General features: G+C 42.0%; 3 protein-coding genes across 13 annotated transcripts in view; 1 reads left to right on the top strand and 2 right to left on the bottom strand.

The window, feature by feature from the left end:
* Nucleotides 1-2,195, bottom strand: part of mib1 (MIB E3 ubiquitin protein ligase 1) — a gene marked incomplete at its 5' end in the record, with an annotated part of 48,398 nt that extends 46,203 nt beyond the window's left edge. For all 11 annotated transcript variants that reach the window (XM_083525016.1, XM_083525022.1, XM_083525020.1 and 8 more), the window contains 2 exons: nucleotides 39-210; nucleotides 1,967-2,195. In XM_083525016.1, the coding sequence (XP_083381142.1) occupies nucleotides 39-210; nucleotides 1,967-2,195 (401 nt within the window). The remainder of the gene's footprint in view (nucleotides 1-38; nucleotides 211-1,966) is intronic.
* On the top strand, nucleotides 2,082-15,586 carry yme1l1b (YME1-like 1b). The gene is made up of 19 exons (XM_083525105.1): nucleotides 2,082-2,969; nucleotides 4,443-4,665; nucleotides 5,296-5,406; nucleotides 6,042-6,222; nucleotides 6,962-7,060; nucleotides 7,510-7,619; nucleotides 7,728-7,878; nucleotides 8,002-8,085; nucleotides 8,434-8,607; nucleotides 8,686-8,838; nucleotides 9,245-9,377; nucleotides 9,464-9,526; nucleotides 10,134-10,246; nucleotides 10,754-10,909; nucleotides 11,735-11,886; nucleotides 12,620-12,746; nucleotides 13,368-13,441; nucleotides 14,424-14,510; nucleotides 14,613-15,586. The coding sequence occupies exons 2-19, from the start codon at nucleotides 4,633-4,635 to the stop codon at nucleotides 14,754-14,756; spliced, it is 2,145 nt and encodes a 714-aa protein (XP_083381231.1). The 5' UTR covers nucleotides 2,082-2,969; nucleotides 4,443-4,632; the 3' UTR covers nucleotides 14,757-15,586.
* Nucleotides 15,412-20,456, bottom strand: ptchd3b (patched domain containing 3b). The gene is made up of 4 exons (XM_083525101.1): nucleotides 18,816-20,456; nucleotides 17,905-18,026; nucleotides 17,674-17,819; nucleotides 15,412-17,596 (listed from the first exon to the last, which is right to left on the bottom strand). The coding sequence occupies exons 1-4, from the start codon at nucleotides 19,548-19,550 to the stop codon at nucleotides 16,083-16,085; spliced, it is 2,517 nt and encodes an 838-aa protein (XP_083381227.1). The 5' UTR covers nucleotides 19,551-20,456; the 3' UTR covers nucleotides 15,412-16,082.
* Nucleotides 20,457-21,055: the final 599 nt, after the last annotated feature.

Here is a 21,055-nt window from a genome sequence, read left to right as displayed (position 1 = left end):
GAGTGGAAGCATTTCTAACAGAACTCGGATCCGCTCACCGTTCGCTGCCGGGTGTGGTGATGCGGTAAAACCGGTGTCTCAGGTGGTGTTTGTCTCCGTGGTAACAGGTGGTGCAGAGGTCGTAGTTGGTGCACTCGGCGCATTTCCAGCGGATCCCGATGATGGGCTGCTGCCTGCAGGTGTCGCACATGGTGCCGTCATGCTTGATACCTACGGGGCAGAGACGCTTTTTATAGAAGGAGTCTCCGGTACCAAAGCCAATGCGGCTCACCGGTGTGTTTAACTCTGTATTATGGTGATACGACAGAAATAGGGGTTTCTTGGCTACATCATAAGCAAGAACAGGAAGTAACCGACGTCTTTGATGTTCCACATCATTACCTTAACCACAAGTCTAGACATTTTTTTTTGTGAGGACACAACGCACCAGTGGGTTATTTTTGTAAAACAGCACCGTGTCTTATTTCAAATGAAAACTGTGCTTTTCCACATAACCTCGTCTCCGTACAAACAATAAACAGCATGCAACATTTACGGCGTTTAGCGGAGGCCCCTTTACTGAGCGGCTTGCATTTTAGAGGACAGGAGAAAAGAATATAGAAATATATTTCTATAATATATTTCTAAATAGAAGGGGGAAAAAAAATTAAGGTTCATACAACTGAGCAGATGCACGACCTTCAGAAGACGTATCCCTGATTCTAAACTTCTCCATCCTGAACACTTACCTGAGTTCAGGTACACAGCTCTTACATCTGAGACTAAATGCTCCATAGATGTCAAACATTTAAGGTTCTAGTTTATTTTAACAACATGCTGAACGAGTCCCGTTTGAGCGTATAATGGTCACAGGATCGCAGTGAATAAATCAACATGCAAATGAGCCTGCTGTGTCATCCAGCGAGTGGATGAGTGAGTGAAAGATACTCAGGGGGAAGGACGGAGAAAAATCACTTGACACAACAATGAATGATAGATAGACAGATAGACAGATAGACAGTGAGGTAGATAAAGTAGTAGACAGACAAATAAATTAACAGACAGATAGGCAGAACGATAGATAGTCAGATATACAGGTAGTGATACAGATAGACAGAGAGGTAGATAGAGAAGTAAACAGACAGGTAGATAAATACATAAAAAGACAGATAAGCAGAACGATAGATAGACTGATATACAGGTAGAGTGATACAGATAGACAGGGAGGTAGATAGAGAAGTAGACAGACAGGTAGATAAATAGATAAACAGACCGATAGACAGACAGATATACAGGTAGAGTGATACAGATAGACAGACAGGAAGATAAATAGACAGATAGATAAGCAAAACGATAGATAGACAGACAGGTAGATAAATAAATAGACAGATAAACAGACGGATAAACAGACAGATAAACAGACATAAACAAACAGACAGACAGACAGACAGACAGAACGATAGATAGACTGATATACAGGTAGAGTGATACGGATAGACAGACAGACAGGTAGATAAATAGACGGATAGATAAGCAGAACGATAGATAGACAGGCAGACTAAAACAGATAGACAGACAGGTAGATAGATAAACAGACATAAGCAGAACGATAGATAGATAAACAGCCAGATAAGCAGACCGATAGACAGACAGGTAGATAAATAAATAGACTGATAAGCAGAACATGATAGATAGATAGATAGATAGATAGATAGATAGATAGATAGATAGATAGATAGATAGATAGATAGATAGATAGATAGATAGACAGAATGATAGACAGACAGGTAGATAAATAGACAGACATAAGCAGAACATGATAGATAGATGGATGGATGGATGAGTGGATAGATAGATAGATAGATAGATAGATAGATAGATAGATAGATGGATAGATGGATGGATGGATGGATGGATGGATAAGCAGAATGATAGACAGACAGATACACCGAGGTGAAGGAGGTCTAAATGCGGTGTGACTCGTGACCTGTCGGCGCGCTGTCCAGTATCCGGACGTCGTAGGCCCCGGAGCAGCGGTAGTTGGCCGCGGTGCCGTTATCCCACACCACCACGACCTCTTCGGGGCTTTCGAAGCTCCTCACGGTGCCCACATGGCCCTCTCCGCCGTCCTGCTTGCCCCACTTCCAGTCGGGGCCGCGGAACACTCGAGCGCCCACTCCTTCCATCATGACTCGGTTATTCCGGCCGCTGCTCATTTAACGAATAACTACAAATAATAATAAAAAAGGAGAAAAAAAATAAATAAAAGACAAGAAGAAAAACACTCTAAACTTTCGCTTGCAGGAAAAACGTTAGCAGAACCGGATAACCGCTGCTAGCCGTGTAACCGTTATCCTGAGCTGACTAGCCTGCGAGCTAACAATACACACAAACAAACCCAGCTAGCATGACTAGCATCATCACTAGCCCCAAATTCACCACTAACACCTCCACAACACCAGCAAACACGACCGTGTCCTTTATTCCCTCTAAAGTCGAGGTTTTTATATTAATTAGTGTTAAAGGTGTGTTTATTTACACCTTTCCATCTCCCTGGAGCTCTAACTAGCTGCCCAGGCGCCTGTGAACCGGCTCAGGAGGAGTCCCTCTGCCCTGCAAAACAACAGGACACGAAGACGGAAAAATGGGAAATTTACCAGGAGGAAACACGGGACTGAAAATGCAAAACTGAGATTCGGAGCTCAACAGATGATTCCCGTTTGAGAAGAAAAAAATGGTGGAAATATTTCTGTCTTCCAAAACTAGGAATATGTATTATATTTTTTGCGGAAAGCTGCTGTTTTCCTGGAGTTGTAATACAAAACAATGAGACGCAGACCCAGACCCAGACCCAGAACCAGGACCCGGAGTTGGACGTAAAGCAGGAGCACATTCAGAACCAGGTCTCCTACATGTCTCCGAGTCTCCCCTTTTTGTCCGACACACCGCTCTTTCCCCCTCCCCGGTCCCCAGGCTTCATTTCCGGCTCGGTGGGGTTTACTTACTTCCAGCCCGTGTCTCTGTCACTCTGTGTCTCTCTCCCTCTGTCCCTCTCTCTGTCCCTCTCTCTTTCTCTTTCTCTCTCTCTCTCTGTCTCTCTCTCTCTCTCTCTCTCTCTCTTGAAGTTCTCCGGCTGAAGGGAACCTCCGGTGCTCTGTGAGAAAGCGCTCTAATGGAGCGGAAAGTCGAATCTTTTCTCGCACAGCGTCGCCATTACAGTTGCCTGCCAGTCTGTCTGCGGGTCCCCGAGACCCCGCCCCCTTCCCATGACGTCACTCTCTCTCTCTCTCTCACACTCACACACACACACACACTTTTGATTATAAAACTGAAAGAAACTCAGTTCTAATTATATAACATTTATCTGCGATAGATAGATAGATAGATAGATAGATAGATAGATAGATAGATAGATAGATAGATAGATAGATAGATAGATAGATAGATAGATAGATAGATAGATAGATAGATAGACAACAAAGGTTGAAAAACAGAAATTAGTGGAAAAATATCACATTCATGTTGCTTTGCAATAATGTGAACATTTCTATTATTATTATTGTTATCATTAATAATAATAATAATAATAATAATATAAATGCTTTATTAGCGTGTTATTATATTATATGATATTATAAAAATAATATAAAAATGATTATAAAGTGTCCCAATCCCTTTTATTATTATTATTATTATTATTATTATTATTATTATTATTGTTGTTGTTGTTGTTGTTGTTGTTGTTGTTGTTGTTGTTAATATTAGTAGTTTATCTCTGAGTGGGTGGAGAAGAGTGATAGCAGGAGTGATTTGTGATAGAAGAGTATCTGTGAGAATGAAAGGGAAAGTTTATAGGACTGTGGTGAGACCTGAGATGTTGTATGGTTGAGAGACAGTGGCATTGAGTAAAAGACAGGAGGTGGAGCTGGAGGTAGCAGAGCTGAAGATGTTGAGGTTTTCGTTGGGAGTGACGACGATGGACAGGATTAGAAATTATTTTATTAGAGGGACAGCACATGTAGGATGTTTTGGAGACAAGGTGAGGGAGGTGAGATTGAGGTTTGGACATGTGCAGAGGAGGGACATGGGGTATATCAGCAGGAGAATGCTGAGGATGGAGACACCAGGAAGGAGGAAAAGAGGAAGACCAAGGAGGAGGTTTGTGGATGTGGTGAGGGAAGACATGCAGGTAGTTGGTTTGAAAGAGGCAGATGTAGAGGACAGTAATATGGAGACAGATGATCCGCTGTGGCGACACTAATAATGGGAGAAGCCGAAAGAAGAAGAGCTCTGATTTAGTAAATATCGAATTATATTTGAATAAAGGACTTGAGCACAAACTACTTACTTAGAAATGTATTTATAATTATAATTTATTTAAAAAAAGAACAATTTAAACCGATTAACTCAATCATACATTTTTGTTTGTTTGTTTGTTTGTTTGTTTGTTTGTTGTGTCCCAGCAGGTGAAGACAGGAGACCGATATAACAGCAGCCACACGGGGGCGCTAATACCAAGCGTTAGCGAAAGCTACAGTGTTGGGGAAAAAAAAGCCCGGATTTTAGCGGAGGACGTTTAATTTACCCGAGACAATTCTAGATCCGTTGATTTATGCGTCTCGTCACGTAGAATTTGTCTCTGCTTCCTCGGAAATGTTTTCTTTCTCCTCCACTGTCCAGCCGCAGGTAACCGCACAGCCATGCTAGCTCGTCCTGATTAGCTTGTACAGAGTGTTAGCTTGACCCGTTTGCGTTTAAACAGTGTTTATCAATATGATAGCGGGTTTTATTTAGTAAATCTGCCTGTAATCGGAGCACTAGTTTATTTTAAATCAATAGCTTAATCTGAGTGTATGTAGTTCAAACGTTAGCTTGGAAACCTTTAATATTTTATTACTAGTTCCTTGCTAAAATGCTGGTTCAATCCCAAATTGCCTCCTTGTTTTATAAGTAGTGCACAAAGTAGGGTGCGGAGGTAATTATTCGACCCCGTTTGTAGTGCGCATATCAAGGCAAGAAGGCACTATTTAGGACATGGCCACTTAGTTCTAGGCCTACAGTAACGATAGCGAATCAAATGTTCATATTTTTTCAAATGCTAATTTTATTGCTGGACATTTTAAACTTCCTAAAGATAAAACAAAAAGCTTAAATGTAGTTTCTTGTTTTAAAAAGTGAATGTTTATGCAATAATAATAACAGTAATAATAACAGTCTAGGGTTTTCTTGTTGTGTTAGAACGAGTTAGTGGTTTAGTGCGCATGCGTAAAATGAACACCTTGATGAAAGATGATGATGATGATGATCTATTCTCAGGTCACGGTTCCTCTGAGTCACCTGATCAGCGCCTTCCACGCTATTAAGGGTTCAGTGGTCAAACCTCAGCACAGAGAGAGAAGATCAGAGCCAGAGCTACACTGCACAGAGGTACGACACACCTGGACACACCTGAGCGAAATGTTCACCTGCTGTTCCTCCTGTCGTTTCATCCCTGGATCATGAATTTTCCAGGTTATAATGTATCACCGCTATGTTACAGCTCTGGGATTGTTGGTTTGATCCTTATCTCACGTCATTGTCATCGTGAGTTTCCTCCTGGTTCTCTGGTTTCCTCCCTGTTTAAACTCTAAATTGCTCCAGAGGTAGAAAAGAATGAATTAATGAATCAAACCCTGATTTCTTGGATCACTGAGGGCTTGCTTTACTTCTTTGTGAGTTTCTTCCTGGTTCTCTGGTGGAAACCCTGACCAGGATCAAACACCTATTGGAGAACATCATCTATGAGGAGGATACGTAACACTGACAAGGAGAACAATGATAACATGTGTTTTTTATTAGAAAAATCTGTACAACACATCGGATTTGTTTCCCATTGGTTTGTGTTCATTTATAAAAAGAATATTTATAAATATATCCCGTTATACACAGTGTATCGTGATATCAGAAGTGTCACTGTATCTGTGACACTTAGCTTTTGAGATGCCTTCATAGATAACCACTGAGTTAATATGTTTGTTAGAAAAGTTTCTTCATTGATCTATTGATCTTCATCTCGTGTTCAGTCGTCATGGAGTCTCCGAGATGTGGGACTGACTGATCTGGGAGTAGGACATCTGGACAAACTCATGGACAGGTTGTTGCCGTGCGTCCCTCAGGACAGGACACCAACAGCTCCTCGAGCTGAATCATCGCCCTGGAGGACGTCCTACCAGTCCTCCGAGTCCTTCTTTCACAACAAATATGGTGAGAGGGACAAATGAGTGAGGGAGATGCCTGTGATAGATCTGTGTTCTTTATACAAACTGAGCACTCCTTCACACGCACTCCTTCACAGTCATTCCTTTTCACACTCACTCTTTCACACTCACTCTCCTTCACACTCCTTCATAGACACTTTTTCACACTCACTCCTTTTCACACCCACTCATTTTCACACCCACTCCTTTTTACACTCACTCTCTTTCACACCAACACACACTCTTTTACACTTACTCCTTTTCACACTCACTCTTACACTCACCCCCCCCCCCCCCCCGCGCTCATTCATCATTTCACACTCACTTATTCACACACACTCCTACACACTTCTTTACACTCTTCCACACAGACTCCTTTTCACACTCACTCCTTTTCACACTCACTCCTTTTCACACTCACTCCTTTTCACACTCACTCTCTTTCACACTAACACACTCATTTACACTCACTCTTTTACACTCCCACACTCACTCTTTCACACTTTCTCGCTCATTCATCATTTCACACTCACTCTTTTCTCACTCACTCACTCATTCACTCTCTCTCTCTCTCTCTCTCTCTCTCTCTCTCTCTCTCTCTCTATCTCTCTCTCTCTCTTACTCCTTCACACTCCCTCATTCACTCACCTGATTACTGAAAGTGATGTAATAACTTTATCGGTCTGGATGTTTTTTGGTAAGAATGTTGATTCATGTTTTTTTGTTTTTTTTTCCCTCCCATCCAGGTTTTTCTCTCACCAGGATGGGAGCGGCATCTTCAGTTTTTTGCAGACGAAGTGCTTCTCCGCTCCAGACAGTGTGTGCCGAGCTAAACCTCTGTCCAGGTAACTAAAGCCACGGTCTTTCAGCATGCAAACTTGCGTCATAACGTTTATCTCCGCACGGGCCGCACGTCTTCACGTGATATAAATTGGCTGTTTGCTAATGTTTTGTGGAAAATAGAATGTAGTGAAATCAAATCACGCATCAAACCCTTATACTGTATCAGTTCTTGTTTATTTTATTTTATTTATGTTTTATTTGTAAAAGTAAGTATAAATGCACTTGACTACTAAGTGCCAAGCATGTTTTGGTATTTTGTCTCATTTGGATGAAAACTATCACCCCACAGCTGATGTGTACAGACACACATACACAACATCAAGATGTATGCAATATTTCAGACAAGTACATAGTTGCATCATTTAGCAGTAACCGGACTGCTGTCATATTTACACACACACAAAAAAAAAAAAAAAAGGCACAATTTACAGAAATCCGTGTTTCCCCGCAGTGTTGATGCAAAGACGAGGTTTTAAAACCCTGAAGTCTAAAACGAGGCGTCTCCAGAGTGGCTTCGAGCATTCTCAGGATACGGACACCTTCACGCCGTCGTTTATGAAGGTCTGATCCGAGTGCAAGCGTGAAATAAGAAAAACAAATGGTTTTCCGACACCCAGTTTATTTATTTATTTCTTCACGCTGTGTACGTCTCATTTTTGGTCTCTACAGAACTTACTTATGCGTGATAAAGGCCAAGTTCCCGAGACGTTAGACCATCTTCTGAAAACCAAAAACATTCCTGATGCACACCACGACGCTTTCAAGACGGGATTCGCCGAGGGCTTTCTGAAAGCTCAGGCTCTCACACAGAGAACACAAGGTCAGAATTACATCAGGTTTATTATTATTTATGATTATATTTCATATTTCTTAAATCTGTGTTTGAGCCGTAGCTGTGTAACACACCGATATTCATGTATTTGAAATCCGTTTTCCTCTCTAGAGTCGTTACGGCGAACACGGCTGATCCTGTTGGTCCTCTTGCTGGTTGGATTGTATGGACTCTCCAAAACGCCGTTTCTTTCGGGTACATTTTTTCCGATCTGCGCAGTTGCTTAACATTTAGCAGATGTACAAAAGTGCTTTAAGTCTACAGCAATAAATAAATCCACAGTAGTAGGCTAGATTACATACCTAATATAAATCAGACTACAACTCTTGATTTCTGGAGCGAGATGGAAAAATCTAAATTTAAGCAGTGACTGGGATAATTCTCGAATCACTGTGAGCATGGTAGCAGGTTTTGTGGTGGGTGGGTGGGTGGGTGGGTGTGTGTGTGTGTGTGTGTGTGTGTGTGTGTGTGTGTGTGTGTGTGTGTGGAGCGCAGCGCAGCGTGCCTTTGGTGTGTGAACTGTAATCTATCCGTCCCGGACAGTGCGATTCCGAACCACATCAGGCCTGGATTCGGCGGTGGACCCGGTCCAGATGAAAAACGTGACATTCGAGCATGTGAAAGGCGTGGAGGAGGCCAAGAACGAGCTGCAGGAGGTCGTGGAGTTCCTCAGGAACCCACAGAAGTTCACCGCCCTGGGAGGAAAACTCCCAAAAGGTAAACCTTTTATCGAAGAACACTCAACACAGACGTGACGTATCGTTTGTTCATCATTCCTGTGGTATTTTTTTTCAGGGATTTTGTTAGTCGGTCCTCCAGGAACAGGGAAAACCCTGCTGGCACGCGCCGTAGCCGGGGAAGCCGACGTGCCTTTTTACTACGCCTCTGGATCGGAGTTCGACGAGATGTTTGTGGGCGTCGGCGCAAGCCGAATCAGGAACCTTTTCCGTAAGCGCCGCCCTGATGCACAACTTTCTCCGTTAAGAAAAAGGAGCAGGGATGAGAAATTATTTACAATGAGGATGTTGTTGTTGTTTACATGCTCCAGTATTCCACTTCCTTTTTATTTTAAAGATTTAGAATGATGCGTAGGAAGGTTTAATAATGTTCTCTTTACATGATGGTCTACTCTGCTTATGGAAAGCCTGAGGAAATATAAACCAGACAGACAACCAGACAGACAACCAGACAGACAACCAGACAGACAACCAGACAGAGAGACAGACCTTTGTTTTTTTTTCATTACCTTTTCGATCCCAACACTTCAATCGTTCAATCGTCACTCACGTACGTCTCGGCACACAAACGGCGTGACTCGTTTATCCTGGACGTACATTTTTAATTTCCCCGTCAGGCGAGGCCAAAGCGAACGCTCCGTGCGTGATCTTCATCGACGAGCTCGACAGCGTAGGAGGGAAGAGAATCGAGTCTCCCATGCACCCTTATTCCAGGCAGACCATCAACCAGCTTCTGGCTGAGATGGACGGGTGAGTGTGTCTCGAGTGTGTCCCGACCCACGTCATTTCAACGTGCCTAACGTGCATCACATGTTTCGCTCGTTTTCATTTTGCAGATTCAAACCGAACGAAGGCGTCATCGTTATTGGAGCTACGAACTTCCCTGAAGCTTTAGATAAGTGAGTATCTTCACTCAGGGTTTTTTTTTGCTTGTGTGTAATCACCAGACATGAATAACTCAGGATTTCACAGTCACCAAACCTTAATTGCACCAGAGTGGGTAAATCCAATAATAATAAATATTCAATTAAAGCTTTGAAAGTCTCTCCATTTCATTTAACCTAATGGTCTAGATTTGTAGTTGCTGGTCTGTCGAGATGCCTTCAGCTGGGGGGGAGGTAGCAGCTCGGTGGTTAAGGTTCTGGATTACTGATCTAAAGGTCAGATGTTCAAGCTCCTGTATCACCAAGCTGCCACTGTTGGGGCCCTTGAGCAAGGCCCTCAACCCTCTGTGCTCCAATTGGGCTGTATCACGGCTGACCCTAGCTTCCTAACATCACTGGGATAAAAAAGCTTTTTCCTGTCTTCCTTTCCTGCTTTCCTTTTCTAAATAATTCAAATAAATGCATGTGATTGGATAAACCACAGCAGAGGGTCTACAGCCTAAACTACAGCCTTTTTCTTTTTTATCATCTCTATGGTCCACTGTAATACTACTTTAAATCCTCCATTACTTACAAGAGAGTTAATAATTAATCCAGTGGGTTTCATGTTACCATCCCACAGCGCGCTGATCCGCCCGGGACGCTTCGACATGCAGGTCACTGTCCCCAGACCGGACGTGAAAGGCCGGACGGAGATTCTGAAGTTGTACCTGAAAAAAATTAAAGTAGACCCCGGTATATGATCTACCACATACGAATAATATTTATTACACTGTTTTACTAGTGGTGCAACGGATCACAACATACTCACGGTCGAGATCACGGATCGGAAAATCTTTTCGGATCGGCAAAAAAAGAAATGGGGAGGAAATGAACCTAATTTGCTTTCCATATATTACAGACAGCAAGGAAACGCTCCCAAACATGCGGGAGGCTTTTCAAGGTTTTGCTGCTCCTCCGCCAGCCGTTGCTGTTGTTGATTAATTAACACGTCCTGTTCACGTGAACACGTGACTGCTCTGTGTAGTTAGGAAATTACTTAAAAAGCAACATCGGCAGGGGAAAAACAAAACTTTCATCCTGCGGTTGTTTTAAAAAAAAAAATTTTTTTTAAGTTTAAAAATTGAGCAGTTAATCCTCCGTTAAACCGTAAGTCAACTGCGATCCGACGCACTCTTAACGTCTACACGACTCGGTTGCACCCTTGTAGTAACGCGTCCTTTCAAACGTGACCCCGGACAGCTGTGGAGGCCGAGATCATTGCCAGAGGAACGGTGGGTTTCTCCGGAGCCGAGCTGGAGAACCTGGTGAACCAAGCTGCGTTGAAGGCTGCCGTTGACGAGAAAGAGATGGTGACCATGAAGGAGCTGGAGTTCGCCAAGGACAAAATTCTGATGGGTTAGTATCAACCAATCATGATGACTTTTCCGAATGATGGTATGAGTCAGTCAGGAATTTCGTTTCTGTTTGGAAACTATGGGCAAAAGTATTGAGAAATCTGACTTACCCAGCTGTATGTGCTTCTTCCCTAAACAAAGTTGGATAGGAAGCTGGCACAAACTTGTATAGGATCCAAACCTGTTCCAACATAACACGAAGCCAGCTCCATGAAGATATGCTTTACTTGGGTTGGAAGTGTTTTGAAGATTTCCTGCAATAGAGCTCTGACCTCAACTCTTTAGGATTGAACACCTTTGGGATGAATGTAATTGCTGACTGCACTCCAGGTATCCAGGTAAATTCCACATTTAGTCTCAAATTTGCTCTTCTAAATTCTTTAACTCGTCTGGGAAGATGTTGCACTAGATTTCTGAGTGTGTTAGTAAAGTCAGGTTCTGATGTAGGTGATGTGAGGAGGCCTGTAGTGCAGTCAGTGTTCACATTTATCCTGAAGCTGTTCAGTAGGGTTGAGATCAGAGCTCTAAAGCTGGCCACTCAAGATCTTTTTCTTAAAACCATGGAAATCAAATCTTCATGGAGCTCAGTTTGTACACAGGAGCAATGTCATGCTGGAACAGGTTTGGGCTTCCAAGTTCAAGTGAACGCAAAATTTTATTATTCAGCATCCGAAGACGTCCTGTACAGTTGTGGGCCTCCCGCTTTGTGGTAACAGTTTGGAGAAGAACCACATATCAGGTGGCCCAATACATTTCTCCATATAGTCTACTTCATCCATAGATACATGTATAACGAAATCCCGTTTTGTTTTTATTGCCCAAACAGGACCGGAGCGTCGGAGTGCTGAGATCGATGAGAAAAACAAAGTGATCACAGCCTACCACGAGTCAGGACACGCGATCATCGCCTACTACACCAAGAACGCAATGCCCATCAACAAAGCCACCATCATGCCGAGAGGCCCCACTCTGGGTCATGTGAGTCGGACACACTCATCCGTGTTTTTTTTTTTTGTAGCACACAAACGAAGCATTAAAAATCTCAAAATTTTGCCTCTGATTGGTCAGAAGGCATTGAGTAATCTTGTAAGTTTTTTTTTTTATGACTGTGCTCATTGTAATATCGTTTCTATAGTAACAGATCGTTTTTGGGAGTCTCCAGTTTCAGTTCTTTTTGTTTCACGCGTTAATTAATCATGGGGGGGAAAGACGACGCGTTCAAATGGACGCATCCCGCCCCCTTCACAGACCTGTACACATCTAAGCATTGCGAGAGTCTGTAGTGATGTGTTCTTTCGAGAATAAATCAGCTGCGTCACACCAGAAAAAAACTGGATTACAAATTGGCTCAAACTAAAGTAATTTTCATTGAAGCCTAAGTGATGCTTGTTTTTAATCATTAAAATAAATTGTCATTGCCACCGTAACCCAAGTGATAGACTTGTGTTCAATAATAAATTAATTGATTTGATTGAGATTAAACGCGATTCGTTCGACATCATTTAATTAATCCGATTTATTTTTTTTATGTATCCATTCACAGCCCTAATAAATAGATGAAAGTATGATGTGTAGTTATTTGATAAAAAATTTGAATAACACATCAGGACTTATTTTTATGGATCCTGTACATCATTGCTTTCGTCTGAAGAAAGTTACATTGGGTTTATTTTGCTATCGAGCGAGTTATCGAGTCGTTGTTTCGGCCCAGGTGTCCATGCTGCCGGAAAACGACCGGTGGAGTGAGACCCGAGCTCAGCTTCTGGCCCAAATGGACGTCAGCATGGGGGGTCGCGTCGCAGAGGAGCTCATTTTCGGAAATGACAACATCACCACCGGTGAGTCCACACCTGTGCAGGCTTCAGTGAGTTTGAACAAGTGTTTTGAATGGTTTCCTAAAGCTTCGCAGCTGGTGTCTGGAGGCCATCATTCTGCCTGATTTCTACAAATTCTACACATTTTTATCCTTGCTTTGTTCCAAATGACAAAATCTTTATTTGTATTGATATTATTTACCTGATTTTTCGCCATTCATAGGCTACAAATTAGAGGTTGATCTATAGTGGATTTTACCGATAGCTAGGTTGGATCATAGATACCAATAGTTTTTAAAATGGATGCTTAACTTAATTACAAAAAGTAGTACAGAATCATAAGAAATGTGCTTAATAAAATATGAATATGAATAAATATATTTGTATTATTAATAAACGATAACAAATAAATACAATGTAGCGCTCTCCGTGCAACGCGCTCTCTGCGGTGCGTCAGCGAAACTATATATAGATATATATTTAGACAGAATTATATATTTTTTTATTACATTTATATTTGGTGCCTTAGTATTTAGGTGTCGGTCTTTATTTTTTAGTAGGGTCAATTGTCGGAGTAAAACTTGTGTATTTGTTCTGTTTTTATATCATTGTTTTTTACAATTTATTTTTATTGCATTCTGACAGGTGCATCCAACGATTTCGACAGCGCCACAAAGATCGCCAAACTGATGGTGACGCAGTTCGGCATGAGCGAAAAGGTTTGTGTTCCGCCTGTAACATTTCAGCTCTTGGATATGTGTTACGCGAGAACTACCCTCAATAAAAATCCAATTCTAACTCGTTTCAGACATCTGACGGTTGAGCTTTACTTCTGTTTCAAACGGTTCCCCACACCGATCAATTCTACTTAATTGTGTCCAGGAGAATATCAATCCTGCGAACATTCAATAAGTTGTTGAGATATGTCACTAGCAAAGCACGGCAAGGAAATCGGATATGAAAATATAATTAATTTCGGTCAAAATTATTGATTAATTAGGTTGTGAATTAATCAACTAATCCATTGTTTAATTTGATAGTTGGTTCATCAACCAATTAAATATTTGTAATTGGTTAATACAATTTTAGCCATTTTTTTAAGCCAGGGTGAATTAAAGCTTCTGCAGACACATTATTTTTATTTATTATTTTCTCTTTTTCCTGTGTATTTTAATTAGAGGTTAATTGAATCTTTAGGATAGTTGATTGCTGGAACTATCCGCTATTGGCAAAAATCAATACTGATAGTTTTTCCGGGTTGCATCTATTGCTGCAGTGACTGAGAAGGTCACAAGAGCGGCCTCTAGAGGCGAATCACTGAATCTACGTACTGTTTGTTTTTGCACGCGCGACTGCACGCTGCACAGAGATTTAATATAATTTATTTAAATTTAAAATGAAGATCTATTTCATTGAACACATTGTCACGATTCAGTACTGTTTTACATGGAGTGTTATGGTTTTTTATTCATTTATACAGAATTGGTAAAATCGGTCAACCGATAAATTTTTATGAATTTTCTTTTACTTATTTTCTTTAAAAACTATTCTTTCAATTCTGTAGTTTGTGTACATTTTCGATTATAGAACTGAACATAAACAATATTCTAATAAATAATAATAATATTACTGTAATGAGGCCTCATTATTTCAAGAACTTACCGTTTTTGCTACACTTTTTTTTACTTTTTCATGGTCCAGATGGGTGTCATGACGTACACAGACCTGTCAAAGCAAAGCCCAGAGACGCAAGCAGCCATTGAACAGGAAGTCAGGACACTTCTGAGAGTAAGCTTTTATTCATCTGTTCACCACAAAACAAAAAACACGTATTGCTGGGGGAAAAAATATTTGGTGTCCAAATACTTTTGCCAGCTTGTGCTTTTACAGGAATCATACGAGCGTGCTAAAGTGGTCCTGAAGGCCCGTGCAAAAGAGCACAAGAACCTGGCCGAGGCACTGCTGAGGTACGAGACGCTGGACGCCAGAGAGATTCAGATGGTCTTGGAGGGAAAGACGTTGGACAGCAGATGAGTCGTGTGTGTGTGTGTGTGTGTGTGTGTGTGTGGGAGAGAAAGTGAATGCACATGAAAGTCAAAGCAATACAAGCTGAAACTCGAGCCTTTTACTGTTCGTATGCTGAAATCCACACTACTCCCTAATAATGACACACTCCTGCGAAATTCTCCACAGTGGAGAGATGCAGGGGAGTGTGCAGGAGATCAGAGAATTCTCTACGCACTTTGTAGACTTAATGATCACGATGTATAACGTGTACTCACTGAATTGGGGGGGGGGGGGTGCTTTCTTCTCATTTTGGCTTCATGCTGGATTTCACGATCTGGGAATTATGAGATGAACGATTAGGAGGCTCAACGATTCAGAGTGAGTTCACCAAGACGGGGTCTCACAACCTGGGAATGTCAATTGGCTGTAGCTGGAGAAAGTCCTGGAACATTTTATTTGTTGTCTGGTTCTCATTTCCACCTTTCCAGTTTTATGAAATGTCAATCAAAGGCAATGTGTAATGATTGTGTGTGTGTGTGTGTATATATAAAAAATATATATGCTGGATTGGGGGAAAAACCTATATTTAAAAGCCATACACATTGTTAAAGCCTCCTTACAGGTTCGCTCGAGGGTCAGCGGATCTGTGATTTGCTGCATTAGCGAATTCAGTAAATTTCGGTTTGGTCATCTGCTCTTACTCAATCTGTCATGTATATACCAATAAACGTACAATATGAAAGAACATTTTATCTTTGTATATAGATGTATAGAAGAATGTAAGCTTTGATGGGTTTTTGTTTGGGATGAAGCTCACACATCATTCACGATTAAACGAATAAAAGCTATACAATAAACTGTGATGAATTTATTTTCTTTACTTTTCATAATCATAGAATGTCAAAAAAACTGAAATTACTCAAGTGCGCAACAGCAGTGGCAGCTTGCCGATGCAGGGATTTGAGCTCACGATGTCCTAACCAATGTTCCCCAAGACAACATCTAATTTAGAAAATTTACATGTATAATATATTAAAAATTAGGGGTGTCCTTCTTCTAGTCGAATGCTTGAATAAAAGAAGCCTGATTCAGCTCCCAATCTCGCACTCGAATCCTAACAGAATCTTCGTTGTCATGAAACAAGGATTTTGGTTATATGATGGTGCTCAATGTCTGATTTCACATAGAGCTACCGGTTTCCTCCCAATAAGTTAATATACAGCCAATTATGATAATGCTGTAAATAATAATGTGAAAAAGCTTTTAATGTTTAATGTGCTTGACAAAAATCCCCCTTTTTAGACTTTTTAAGACCCCGTGGAAACTGTTGTAGACACGAAATAATTAATGCCGTTAACACTTGACGCAAAGTCCAGCAAAAGTTAAAAACACAGGGATGAACGCAATGCCGTGAAACAAACCAAACAAAATGACGAGTAACATGATGGTGAAGAAGGTCCTGAAGATGTAGCTTACGGATGCGGAGAGCACCACCACCCCGAGGATTGTAGACAACGCCCCCTGTAGTATGGGATAGCCGAGATGGGACAGAGCCTCCACGACTTTAGCGTTCGCACCGGTTTTGACACTGGATACAAATGCGTAAGATATATGAGCTGAGAAATCCACCGAGAACCCGATACTAATGATCAGGTTGATCATTGAAATGGAATCCAAGCTGATGCCAAGCAACGCCATGAAGCCTGTGACTCCGACGACGATGGATCCAATACCGAACGTGACCCATAAAGCACAAACTGGACTTGGGATGAGTACAAGTGAGATGACGAGCATCACGGCAGTAGCGATGATGACCGTCTGAATGGTGTTGCTTGCAATCACGGTGTATTGATCATAATATATAAATGCAGGATGGTACACCACTAAAGGGAATTGGCAATTCCGGGCAGTTTTTCTCAACGTTTCTAGCATGAGCTTCTCTGACGGAATGTTACGCGTTTGAAGAAATAAACGCGAGGCTTGAATGGTACCATCAGACGTGTTGACGTCCAATCGGAGCATCGGTTGACCTTGTAGAAAAGGGTGTAGACGGTCCATGAATTCAACATCCGAGCTGATGTTGAGGTGCTTTTCTTTGGCATAACTCTCAAACGAATGAAGCCAAGATGTCAAATTCCCGACAAAAGGAAGGGCTTGGAATGCGGAAATGCAAGCTTCCAGTTGCGCTCGTTCCACTTCGTTCCAATACGGAAACGTAGCATTGATCGCCAACATGACGATCGGACCGTACTCCGCAAAGTGCGTCTGTTCGTCTTCGTAGTACTCGACCACGTACGATTGATCCACTGCGAGGTTCTTTAGGTCAATCCCTTCTTTGATCGTAGTGCATCCATAGATACTGATGGAAATGTAGCTGACGTAAAGGAGAACCACTGTGGCTTTGGCAGGACCTGTGGTCAAAAAAGGTCCGTAGAACTTCCTGAAGAACAATTCCATCAAGTGTTCCTCTTCGGTTCCAGTTTCGTGGTTGTAGCTTCCCCCTATGCAGCATGCAACATGAGCTTTTGAAGATCCGGGCAGACTTTCTTCCGGAACTTTAAGACACGTCAACCAGTGGCGATTGCTTTCCTCCCTTTTGCCGTTCAACGCCAAACACGCGCCGAAGAAGCTGATGTTATAGAGGTAGCAGAAAAAGATGGCTGTGCCAGCATACAGGCAGAAGGACCGCACCGAACCGAAGGGGTTGTTGGAACTAAGGTAAAGAGCGACGACATCGGTCAAGGTAGTGATGGTGATCGAAATAGCTGCCTTTCTGTAGGTGGCAGCCATACGCTCTGGTACACTGTCTTGCACGTTGGTCTGCTGCCAGCAGGAGATCATGATGAATATATCATCAATTCCGATCCCTGCAAGGCAATTTGGTATCAATTCATGCACCATACCCTCAGAAAAACCTAATTATGAAGTATAGGACGTGTCTTACCGAGTACCAGGAACGGAGACGTGGCCACGGTTATGACAAATGGGACGTTCATAAGCAAGAGTAAGCCGAAGCTGGAAAGCACGGCTAATCCGGTTGAGGTCACTCCTAGCAAGGCCACGCACGCTTTGTTCCTTACGTTTTCGAGCCTACAGAATGAAAATCGGCTAATCAGATCTATGTAAAGTACATTCATCTAGTAATCATAATACGAGTGTAGAGTTTGACACCAACCTGATACACGACAGCACCGAAAACAGAACGGCAATGAAGTACGCGATGGAAAAAAGCCACGTGACCGACTCCGAGCTCTTCGCAAATTCTTCTTGCCTCGATTTCGAAGTGAAATAGGACACCTGGAAGAAAGCAAACTCAAGTCATTCAGTCAGTTCAAGATTTATGGATATTAATGACTCCTAAATACCTCCTTTTTTTTAGTGTCTCAGGTTCATAACTTTGTTCCTGTTTATCCAGAGTCTGGTCATAATTTAACTGAGAAGACCAAGAAGCTGATTGTGGACAACCGGAGAACTAAGATGGGATGCGCACACACATACACATCTACATTGATGGAAGTACCTCTGACCATAAGACACTACAGAGAGTAATGTTTTTTAGAGTATCTGTACTTTACTCAAGTATATCAGTTTGGGGAGATTTATACTTTAACATCTCTACAAAAAAAAGTCAAATTTAAAGTCAAATATCGTACTTTTTACTCAACTACATTTAGCAAAAAAAATCCCTTAAATGATCTCCAGACTCGAACTAGACAAAAAAATATTTGCGTGATTTTTCCACAATAAAAGTGGTCAATTGGTCTTCAGTAAGAGCTTTATCCTGGCTATCATGGTGGATCCAGAGCCTGGCCATGGAGATACTTGTTGCATTCTAAATGGGACACCAGAAGAACTTGAGGCTTTGAGATGTGAGGTGTCCTACAAGCTTTGCCAACATGCCACCTTAGTCTATAAATCTTCCAGGTTGATTTGAACTGAACTTAAACACCTCCGATTGAGGAAGTGATGGTTTGCTTTAGATTTCAGTCAGATATAATTGTCTCTAAAACCTGGACGAGGTTGAATCTGGTGATGGTGCAGGACACAGTTGGGAGTTTTTATGAGACAAAGAAATCATAGACGTACCTGTGTTGCATTTGTTGACATTTTTCCCACCAAATCCACGAAACCTTTCAGCCAGGTGTTCTCAAGTGTGCTGTTCGTTTGCCGTAGGTAGTAAACGAGTCTCACTGCCTTGGCCCTCTGAACAAATCCATACCCGTCCACGTCCACCTGCCCGACCAAATGTCCTAGATGAACGACACCGAGTAGATCGTCTTGATATACAGGAAACGTCAGGTTGAACTCGTGGATGTTGCTTGCATTGCCGTTTAAAACCCTGATAAGAAGGTTCTCCTGACAGGATTCGTTCACCCGAGCGCAGACGTCGTTATAGGAAAACTTTCGTCCGTCGTATTCCACGGACATTCTCTTGACACAGTCGTCCACGGCTAGGATTTCCGTCAAAGCGTCTTCACTGAGGACGTTTGTCACAGAGCTGAAGATTGCGGACGAGTATGTACCGTCGTCGCTCAACCTCAGAGCAGAAAACAAGCTGCCAGTATCATCGTCGTCGTCGCTACTTCGGAAAAAGGTTTCATAGAAACTCTTCTCAACTTTTGCACGGCCGTCACCTGGCGTGAACTGCTTCACGAGGTCATTAGACTTTCTGTCCTCGAGAAAGTAGAACCCGACGCCGAGAGCCGCCGAAAGACCGAGCGGGATGACGACGAACCACCACGGATGGCGTCCGACGAATCCGCCGACTCTTCCCAGACAAGATCGGATGGGTTTCTCCACGCAGTTTGTGGTGAATACCATGGTGACTTCTTAACTTAATCCTCCGTCTTCCCTCTTCTCAGTGGTTTATCCAATGATCTCTCGCACACATCGACTTCTCCTGCTTTAGGTCTTTTCTGATCTGGCTCGGCACCTGACTCATGAAGAGCTTCATAATGAGCCTGGATCGGGTGTGGGTTGAACCTGAAACTTTCAGATGATCAAACCAACCTTGACATGAAGCACTGAAGAAAACAAAGGCTCCTCTTAAGCTCTACACCATCTTATAACCGCACAAACAATTAGAAACTGTCTCCTGATCTATCAGATAATAGTAAAGCTTTCTCCTAAGAGCTGTAATTTTCTGATGCACTGATCAGGAATCTCCTGAATCCCTTGGAGGCCATTAGGTGCCTGAGGTCCAGGACAATGGGTCTTTGTTTCAGAACAAAGAAAACCATTCTCAGGGGTTCAATAGCACACTGCTGAAGCATTCAAAAGGAAAAAAGGGATTGATGGAGATAAGTTGTTGTTGTGTCTTCCTGTACTTGTATTATGGACAGGAGTAAACACTGTGTTCGCTTTTTATCTTCGGATGTCTGAAGTGAAGCCTGTAGTAAAATCTGAATTGTTAAAAGTGTAGAGACCATAAAGAAAAGACATCGTTCCATCTTATTATCGAATATATATAAATATATGCAATATATTATATCAGGATAAGAAATTATTTTATTAGAGGGACAGCGCATGTAGGACGTTTTGGAGACAAGGTGAGGAAGGTGAGATTAAAGTTTGGACATGTGCAGAGGAGGGACATGGGGTACATCAGTAGAAGAATGCTGAGGATGGAACCACCAGGAAGGAGGAATAGAGGAAGACCAAGGAGGAGGTTTATGGATGTGGTGAGGGAAGACATGCAGGTAGTTGGTTTGAAAGAGGCAGATGTAGAGGACGGGGGGGGGGTTGGAGCGGGATGATCCGTTGTGGCGCCCCCTACTGGAAGACACCAAAAGAAGAAGAAGAAGAAGATATGCAATATATTATATAAATATATCCGATTATCTGTTCTAATAAGCTCCTCTTTTCTGGGAAGATGTTTCACTAAATTTTAGCATGTGCTTGTACAGTATCTCACAAAAGTAAGTGCACCCCTCACATTTCATTTTAGTATAATCTTCTAAAGGGACTGTACTATAGAAATAAAACTTGGATATATTTTAGAGTAGCCAATGTGCAGTTTGTACAGCAGTACAGATTTACTGTCCTTTATAACATTACTGTCTAAATAACTGGCAACAAAAATGAGTACACCCTCAGTAATAACAGCTGTATATCGCGTAACCGTGCAAAGCCACATGTCCTCTTTATCATGTTCATGTATCTTGTATTGAAGCAGTTAGAATTTGGTGCTTTGAGTCCAATTCTCTCATACTGACCACCGGATGTTCAACATGGCATCTCATGGCAAAGAAATCTGAGGATCTGAGAATTAGAATTGATCTGGTATAATTTTATTGTGTTGGCTTTGGCTTTTGGCCTTTGGCTGC

This window comes from Silurus aristotelis, assembly GCF_946808225.1.
Source record: "Silurus aristotelis genome assembly, chromosome: 22".
NCBI lineage: Eukaryota > Metazoa > Chordata > Actinopteri > Siluriformes > Siluridae > Silurus > Silurus aristotelis.
Note: the sequence above shows the minus strand (reverse complement) of the source record. Positions and strands in the feature narration are given on the sequence as shown.

Coding starts and splice junctions, on each gene's coding strand:
- yme1l1b (XM_083525105.1), top strand. CDS start 4,633: ATGTTTTCTTTCTCCTCCACTGTCCAGCCGCAG. Junction 9,378..9,463: donor CTTCTGGCTGAGATGGACGG/GTGAGTGTGTCT, acceptor TTCATTTTGCAG/ATTCAAACCGAACGAAGGCG. Junction 13,442..14,423: donor AGTTCGGCATGAGCGAAAAG/GTTTGTGTTCCG, acceptor TTCATGGTCCAG/ATGGGTGTCATGACGTACAC.
- ptchd3b (XM_083525101.1), bottom strand. CDS start 19,550: ATGGTATTCACCACAAACTGCGTGGAGAAACCCATCCGATCTTGTCTG. Junction 18,027..18,815: donor TGTCAACAAATGCAACACAG/GTACGTCTATGA, acceptor GCTTTCTTCCAG/GTGTCCTATTTCACTTCGAA. Junction 17,820..17,904: donor TCGGTGCTGTCGTGTATCAG/GTTGGTGTCAAA, acceptor TTCATTCTGTAG/GCTCGAAAACGTAAGGAACA.